Raw genomic sequence first — 9,153 nt, 5'->3', positions numbered from 1 at the left:
ACTCATAATTTTCGAATCCGAATCCGCTTCGTTTATACAGACCTCCGAAATGATCTAAATATTTTTTTTTTTGTATTGTCATATACCTATAATTGTTTGTATTGTCATACCAAATAAAGTATAAATTAAGAACTTGGTTACATAACAAAATTTTGCTACAAAACAAGCAAACAATTGTCCCAAGTTATAAATTATATGCTCATACTCTCGGATTCGGACTCGGATCGAACTCCATCGGACTTTGTGTAGGGTCCAACTCCGATCTGCCTCCTATTCGGATTCGGATCAATTTTATCGGATTCGGATTCGGACTAATATTAAATGGATTCGGATCGGATTTTTTTTCTTCGGATCGGATCGAATTGAATCTAACTCGGATTAAATTGCCATCCCTAGCTCTGCTCTACTCTGCTGAAATCTGCTCTGCTCTGATTAAAAATAATAATACTAATAATAATAATAAAATATGCTCTGCTCTGCTTCAATCAGCTCTGCTCTGTTGAAATCTATTCTGCTATGCTCTGAAGCTCAAAAGAACAAGGCCTGACCGATGAAAAGAAAAATGTCCAACATCAGCAAACAATGCTTCAGTCCCTGCAAATAGATACATAAACTCCTATATTGGGCTAAGGTTGGGAAACTTTTGTTACTTACTCGTATGTACGATAAAGAAGATATTTCCAAACTAAAAATAAGGCGATTTCACTAAATACTATCAAATTTTTTGCAAATTCACCAACTACCATCACTTTTTTCAAAATACAACAAATGCCATCGAATTTTTCAAAAATTTACCAAATGCCATAAATGGCTAACGTTCGTTAACTCCGTTAGTCATTAGGGTTAATGATAACACGTGTCATAATATTATTTGTTTGAATGATGTACCATAAATTAACAGATTTAATGACCTATGACCGTATGATCATACTTAATGAAATTGAAAATACTAATTCCAACATTCATTATAAACCAAATACTAAGTATAGGAGCAGTGTTTGGGAAGGATGTTACCCGTTTAAATTAAGAAAAATATATACTTTTACTACTTAACTAAAAATAAATTAAAATTAAAATTTATGATTTTCTAGACCATAAAATCGTAACATTACAAATTTATTTCAAAACTCACAATTTATCAATTACATGGTATGTATTTTTAGCTTAGAGTTGTTTTTTTACATATATTGTACATGTATCGTAATGTTTTTTTTTAAATTTTTTTTTTATTTTTTTTTACGAGAAATAACATATTAATTATTACCCACATAAGTATGTACTTAGGACCTGTTCATATTTATTTAATTTCAGTTCAATTCTAATCAGTTCAGTTCAGCTCCAATCGGTTCAGTTCAGTTCAGCTGTACTCCTAATTTCCCTCTCTCATAAAATATTCATTTCAGCTCATTTCAGTTCAGTTCAGTTCAATTCAGTTCAGCTCCAATCAGTTCAGCTCCGATCAGTTCAGTTCAGTTCAGCTCAGTTCAGTAAATATAAACAGGCCCTTAAGATTACTTTTGCATTTATTGCTCACATAAATATGTGTAAATTAATTTTTGGGAAATTCTACATGGTGGCCTCAAAGATTCAGTTTTTCTGTGGAGGACAGTTTTTTTCGACTATCTTAAGTGACCTCAAGGTTTTGAAGAATTAAGCATATTGCCCAATTTTTTGATTTTTTGGCTAACATTTTTTAATTTTTGGTTAACCCTACCAGCCAACAGCCACCATGGCAGCCACTAGCCAGCACCTGCCGAACCCACTGCCCTCGTCGCCGGCGCACCCAAACTCCCCTTCCCCAGTGTCGGCGCGGCCAAGACCCCTTCTAGCGTCGACGCCAGTACGCCACCCCGAACTCCCTCCCTTCCCCTTCCCAAACCACCCTAACGTCCAGCCCCTCCCCAAACACTCGAAACCCTAACGCCAACCAGTACCCCCCTCTTCCCTGCCAGCCAACACCGACACCCTAGCCACGTGTCAAATCCCCACCACCCAAAACTTAGCCACCTTCTGAAACCCAACCACTCGAAAACCCATATTAACTTTTCGAAACCCAACCACCACCCTTAAAACCCTAACCCTAGCCCAAATTGATAGCCGATGACGATGATTTAATCGGATGGACTAAGAAACAGAGGAGAGATAAGAGTAAAGTGAAGAAGGGGTGGAACGAAGGAAGCGTAGGGCGAAGGAGAGTGAAGAAGAAAGAGAAGGAGAGGAGAAAGGGGCGTCGTGGTGGTGTTGGGGGAAAAAGGAGTGTGGGGGTGTCGGGCTACTAGGGAAATGAGGGGGTAAGGTCGCCGGCAAGGGAGGGTAAGGTTGCCAGCACCGGGGGAGGGGGTATGGGTGCGCCAACGACAGGATAGTGGGTTCGGCGGGTGCCTACTGCCATGGATGGCTGTAAGCTGGTGTTTTTTTTAAAAAAATAAAATAATTTTTTTTAATTAGTTATGGTTAACCAAAAATTAAAAAAGTTAGCCAAAAAATCAAAAATTGGGCACTATGCTTAATTCTTCAAAACCTTGGGGTCACTTAAGAGAGTTGGAAAAAAACTCCGTCTTCCACGTGGAAAAACAGAATCCTTGAGGCCATCATGTAGAATTTCCCTTAATTTTTAAATTAGACTCACATATTGTTTCTTTATAGTGCTTAATTATTTGTTTATCATATTTATTTTAATTATATGTAGCAGGATTTTATAAGAGTTAAGTAGGGTCGATTGAGTTCATTGCTTTAAACTTGACTTCGATCAGTTTTTTTTTTTTTTTTTTTTTTTTTTTTTTTTTTTTTTTTGTTAATAGTTATCTATAATTTTAATTAGAAATTTGTATAATAGTCAATATTTTGCAAGTGTAGTCAACCCACTTTTAGTCACACTCATAAAAATCAGATACTTTTCTCTTGTGTAATACTCCTTTCCGATCTCGTTCAGACCAACCCTCTCCCCTGCAGAAATGTGTCAACCCCTCCTCCGATCTCTTCGACTCCGTTGCTATGGTCCTCGATAGAGACCCCTCCAACTCCGGCGAAGATCGAAATGATGTACAACACCCTACTGGAAATAACCAAACTGATGAACTCTCATCCTCAGAACCAGAACCCATCATCATCGAACCCTCCCTCTCAACAACCCCTTCGACCATGGTACCAACAGCAGGTACCATGGCTGAGTTACCTCCCCCACGACTTAGTTCCTCCACCCTCAAACCCTCAAATAATAAATCTCTCCTTGGGAAACAGCGAACAAGACCTAGAAAACCCCGATCCCCATATGAAAATTTTCATGATAAGAAAAGGGATTGTGGGATTACAACTAGAGGTGAATTTTTGGGAAACCAAGAATACAATCAGGGAATTGGATTCAATGGTACTTCCATTGAAGATGCACGACATAGTCTTGATGGATCGAACAATGCAGTGGAAGGAGTGGGACAAGTTTGACATTCTTTTCAGCAATGCAAATCCGGTTCCCGATTTTCCCGACCTTAACATGAAGATTGTGCTTTGGAATGTGAGGGGTGCTACAAGGAATGAGTTCGTTCCTCATGCTTGGGAGGTAATTGCTACTCATAAACCTAGCATTTTCATTCTTTTGGAAACTAAGAGTAATGGAATGCGTGCTGAAAAAGTTGCTAAATTGCTAGGATTTGATGCTTTTCAATTTATAAACCCGAATGGTCTTAGGGGAGGAATTTGGTTAATGTACAATAGAAATGTTGAATTGATAGATTTTGTTGAAGGGGAAACAAAAAATTACTTTCATGCTCTGTTTAAGTTTTCTCCTGATAGTAAGGAGATCTTATTATCTGCTGTTCATGCTCCTTCGTGTCCTGCTCAACGTCATAAACTTTGGAATGATATTCAAGCTTCTCTCCCTCCTGATGATACCCCATGGTTATTTATGGGTGATCTCAATGAGGTTACTAAACCTTCTAAGAAGTCTGGTGGGTTAAGGTTTAGACAAAGTCAATGTTCTGATCTAAATAAGCTTGCTGAGGCTGCTTGCATGGTTGATCTCGGTTTTTCTGGGAATCCTTTTACCTGGCATAATGCTAGGGAAGGGCTTGATCTGATCCAAGAACGTCTGGACAGGGCTTTAGGAAACCCGAGTTGGCTGAATACTTATCCAAACACTCAGGTATCTCATCTAGCTCGCACTTACTTTGATCACTGCCCCATTTTAATTTCTGTTTTTAATAATCGTAAAGGTGGTCCTTTTCCTTTTAGATGCAAAGCTGCTTGGCTAGAACATTGTGATTTCTCTGCCTTTTTTGTTAATAATTGGAATTTGCATGATTTTGATTTCTTAAAAGGTAGATCAGAATTTCTAGCTAATATAAAAAGTTGGAATTATGATGTATCTGGAAATATTACTAATCAAAAAAGAAGATTGGTGGCTAGAATCAATGGAATCCAAATTGCTTTATCTAAAAAGTTTTCTGCCTTTCTTGTTAAATTAGAAAAAGAATTACTTTTTGATTTAAACCATATATATCATATTGAAAGAATTATTTATGCCCAAAAGTCGGGTCTTGATTGGAGGAAAAATGCAGATTGTAATACCAAATACTTTCACTTGGTTGCTAATATTAAAAAAAGTAGAGGTAAAACTTTATCTTTACAAAATAATGATGGAATTTGGATAAATGATGTGCTTATTTTAAAAGATATGGCTAGAGATTATTTTCAAAATATTTTTCAAAGTGTAGATATTAATCTTGAGCTGACGAATAGATATCAATACCCGAAGAGGATTCCTGTTTGTTCTGAACCTAGTTTCCAGCTGCCTCCTTCCAATAATGAGATTAAATCTATTTTGTTTCAGATGGATCCTTATAAATGTCCAGGTCCTGATGGTTTACAGCCTATTTTCCTTCAACACCATTGGTTGTCTTTAGGTTCTTCCATTACTAGTTTCATTTCAGATTGTTTTATTAAAGGGTCCATACCTAGTGTTATAAATGATTCTTATATTTCTTTAATCCCTAAGTGTGATTGTCCTACTACTATGAAAGATTTTAGACCTATAGGATTATGCAATTCTATTTATAAGCTAATCACTAAATGTATTTCTAATCGCCTAAAGCCCATTATGGATGATCTCATAAGTCCTTTCCAATCTAGGTTTATTCCTAATAGGTCCATTGAGGAAAACATCATTATCATAAAAGAAGTAGCTCATCACTTTAACAAAGCTTCTAGTAAAGCCAATCTTATGGCTCTCAAGATTGATCTTTCTAAGGCTTTTGATTGCTTAGAATGGAGTTTTATTAAAGATACCCTCCTTAGTATTAACCTCCCTCCTAACATTGTTAATCTTATTCTTAGTTGTATTTGCACTCCTAAAATTTCTCTTCTTTGGAATGGGGAAATCACTAATTCTTTCACTCCTTCAAGAGGAATCCGGCAAGGCGATCCCCTATCTCCCTATATTTTTGTGCTTTGTCTAGATCGTCTTTCATGTATGATTCAAGATAAAGTAGACAATGGTTCTTGGAAACCTATGAAAATTGCAAAAAATATTAATATTTCTCATCTTTTCTATGCCGATGATGTCTTCTTATTTGGAAAAGCTACTACTAATAATATAGAAACCATGATGGGAGTGCTTGATCATTTCAAATCCATCTCAGGCCTTGCTATAAATATTTTAAAATTTTCTGCTATTTTCCCAAGAAAAATGAATCATAATGTTAGGAAGTCAATTTGTGAGGTTTGTAATATTACTAACACCACCAATTTTGGAAAATACCTTGGTATAATTATTTCTCATAAACATTTAAATAATTTAGATTATTTTCCCCTTTTGGATAAAACTTATGCTAAAATCAAAGGTTGGCAAGCAAAACTTTTGAATATGGCAGGTCGATGTACTCTTATTAAATCTGTTTTGAATTCCTATCCGGTTTATGCTATGCAAACTAACATCTTACCTATGAATGTGATTAATGATTTACAAAGAAAATGTAAACAATTTCTTTGGAATAGAGTTAATCGTTCTAAGTATATTCCTAGAACTAATTGGAGAGTTGTTTGTGATCCAATGGCTAAAGGTGGTCTAGGTATTAGAGACTTAAAAAGATGGAATATTTCTTTTATGGCTAAGCTAGGTTGGAAAATTCTAACTCAAAACAATAAGCTGTGGATTAATATTCTAAAAAATAAGTATCTAAAATATTCTAATTTCATAGATTATATTCCCAAGCCAACTGATTCTGTTATTTGGAAAGATATATTAGCTGGCCGTGATGTTCTCAAAAAAGGAATAATTATAAACATTGGTGATGGCAAAGACACCTCTCTTTGGTTTCACCATTGGATAGGATCGGAGACTGTCCCTTATATCTAATTCCTAATATTCACATCCCAAACTCTAAAGGTCATTGGCGTGTTTCTGATATTATTAGGAATAATCAATGGAGCTTAGATAGTATTTTGCAGATCATCCCTTCCCCTATTATTAACTTGATTCTTGCTCACCCTCTTCCAAAATTAGTTCAGGTTTCAGATAGATTAAAATGGTCTTTGCATCCTTCTGGCAATTTTAGTATCAAAACTGCCTACAACTCTACTAACCCTCCTTTCAACCTAAATACTTCTTTCCTACACTCTTTTGCTTGGAAGAACTTGTGGAAAATTAGGGTCCCTTATAAATATAAAATGCTACTTTGGAATCTTATTAGAGATATCCTTCCTGTTGGTAGTACTCTCAAAAGGAAAATGAATTTTCTAGACCCTATGTGTATGCGTTGTGAAGCACCTATAGAAGATTCTATTCATCTCTTCAGGGATTGTCCTAATTCAATGGCTTTTTGGTCTTTGGTGTTTTTGAAGTTTAAATCTTTAAATATTGATTTACAAAGATTTTACAACACCATCTTAACTGATTGGTTGGATTTTAACCTTTCAAATACCACTTCTTGGAAAAAGGTTTTTACAGTAGCAATATGGCATCTTTGGAACACTAGGAATACTGCTATTTTTGAACAAAAAATGGTTTTTTATTCAAACTACTTTTAACAAGTTTTATGTGGATTACATCTTTTGTTTGAGATTAAATCAGGTAGCAAATGTGGATTCCCCTTCTTCTTCCATCACTCAGAATCCAAGACTTTGGGCTCCCCCTCACAAAGATTACTATAAGTTAAACACTGATGGCTCCTGGATCAGTGTGGATAATGCAGGTGGAGGGGGTGATCAGAAATGATAAAGGCATCTGGTTTGCGGGATTTGCTTCGAAGTATAATGCAGTTAGTGCTGCATCTGCTGAACTGCTTGCTATCAGTGAAGGCCTGCTGCTTGCCTGGGAGAAAAAAATCAAGTTGCTGGAACTAGAGACTGATGCTGACAGCTTAAGCAAAATGTTAAAGGATCCCAAATCTTTTGAAGATGGTGATTTGGGTAATGTCATTCGTGATGTTGCTGCTCTGTTGGAAAGGGAATGGACTGTTAGCATTTTCCATGCTAATCGATGTGTCAATTATGTTGCTGATAAGTTAGCTCTCATGGGTAGAACAAGGTTCAAGGCTGGAGAAACTGTTCCATTTACTTACCCCCCTCCTGAGGTTTACCACTCATATGCTACTGAAATTCCAGGAGGGCAGGAAGCTTAGTCCTTATATGCAGATTTCTCACCCTTATGCTGCTTTCAACAACTCTGCTTCTACTATCTTTTGCTTTGTGTTACAGTTTCTGTTTTTAGCTTATGTTTGCTGTATTAGGGAGTACTTTGAAAGCTTAGAGTGGTATTATATACCCTCTACTTTCCTTTTGTTAGAATTGCTGGACAATATCAACAATCATCATCCTTTTGTACTGATGATCTACTTCATCAGCTTTACTATGATATAATATAAATATGCTCCCTTTTGTGTTAAAAAAAAAGTATTTGCATAAAAGAAAGTAAGAACTTTCTCATGCTCTATTCTTTTCCAAACTCATTAAGGTTGACTAATAAGCAAAAAAAAAAAAAAAATGTTATTATTTTATTATATGATATGGATTACAACTTCATCCTAAATTTATAATTGTAGATTACTACCTTCGCTCCAAAAAAAAATATACTTTTTGTATTTTCATTTGTTTTGTATAAGATATACGAAATATAAGAAGTGACAATCTACTAATTATTAGACGTATAACTAGAGCTGTCAAAAGTTGACCCGACCCGAAATACCGACCCTAACCCGAGTACCCGACCCTAACCCTAACCCGTCTGAACCCGAAAAAAATGGTGACCTGAACCCGACCTGAAACCAACCCTAGACCCGAGATGACCCGAGTATTTGAGACCCGAACCCAACCATGAACCGACCTAGAGAGGACCCGACCCGAATGTGACCCGTAAATTATTGACCTGAACCGAACCCGAGAATGACCCAAACCCGATTTAACCCGTCAAAACCCGAATTCAACCCGACCTGTTACTAACCCGACCCGAGTTCAACCCGACCCGTTCCTAACCCGACTCGAATTTAAACCCGACCCGAAATCAACCCGACTTGTTATTGACCCGACCCAAATTCAACCCGACTTGTTATTGATCCAACCCGAATTTAAACTCGACTTATTACTAACCCGAATTTTAGGATTTAGGAATTTTTAGGATAAAAAGAGTACTCCGTATTGACTATTGAGTTTCAGGCTTTTTTCAATTTATTAACATGGATTCCAATTATAAAACAAAAGTGGCCTTTCTCATCTTACTTGACTTATCTCTTACATAATCCTCGTCAAAGAAAAACTGAATTGGACAACAGCCAAAAAAAAAATAAACAAAAAAATAAAAAATACACAGGACCCATACAATAGCAGGTCTTTCTCATCTTACTTGACTTATCTTTTTTTTTATTATTATTATTATTATTTTTAAGGGAATTCAAATTTTATTATTCACTTGTCTGTTTAATATTTTTTTTTCAGAAAATGTTTTAAATTACGTAATTTAATTTGGAGTTTTATAAAAATTAAAAAAAAATGTAACTGGACCCAATATGACCCGACCTGATATCAAACTTAAACCCTATTAATCCAATATTTGATACCCGAATTCGAACATGACCCGACTTGATTATTATAACCCGCAAATTATTGACTTGAATAGAACCCGACTCAAACCCGACAATGACCCGACTTGATTATGACCCGCAAATT

The 9,153-nt window shown here is 36.0% G+C and overlaps 1 protein-coding gene across 1 annotated transcript; it reads left to right on the top strand.

Moving 5' to 3' along the window:
* The first annotated feature begins 2,759 nt into the window (after positions 1–2,759).
* LOC145617745 (uncharacterized) lies at positions 2,760–8,041 on the top strand. The gene is made up of 2 exons (XM_081672496.1): positions 2,760–4,138; positions 7,064–8,041. The coding sequence occupies exons 1-2, from the start codon at positions 3,038–3,040 to the stop codon at positions 7,205–7,207; spliced, it is 1,245 nt and encodes a 414-aa protein (XP_081528622.1). The 5' UTR covers positions 2,760–3,037; the 3' UTR covers positions 7,208–8,041.
* The last annotated feature ends 1,112 nt before the right edge of the window (positions 8,042–9,153 follow it).

The sequence above is a fragment of the Chenopodium album genome, chromosome 26, assembly GCF_948465745.1.
Source record: "Chenopodium album chromosome 26, dcCheAlbu1.1, whole genome shotgun sequence".
Lineage (NCBI taxonomy): Eukaryota > Viridiplantae > Streptophyta > Magnoliopsida > Caryophyllales > Amaranthaceae > Chenopodium > Chenopodium album.
The sequence above is the reverse complement of the archived record's forward strand: the minus strand, read 5'-3'. Positions and strand labels throughout refer to the sequence as shown.

What these genes read in the sequence shown, in the direction of transcription:
- LOC145617745 (XM_081672496.1), top strand. Translation starts at nt 3,038, where the DNA reads ATGATGTACAACACCCTACTGGAAATAACCAAACTGATGAACTCTCAT. An exon ending in ATACTTATCCAAACACTCAG is followed by an intron (nt 4,139 to 7,063) that starts GTATCTCATCTA and finishes AGATTAAATCAG; the next exon opens with GTAGCAAATGTGGATTCCCC.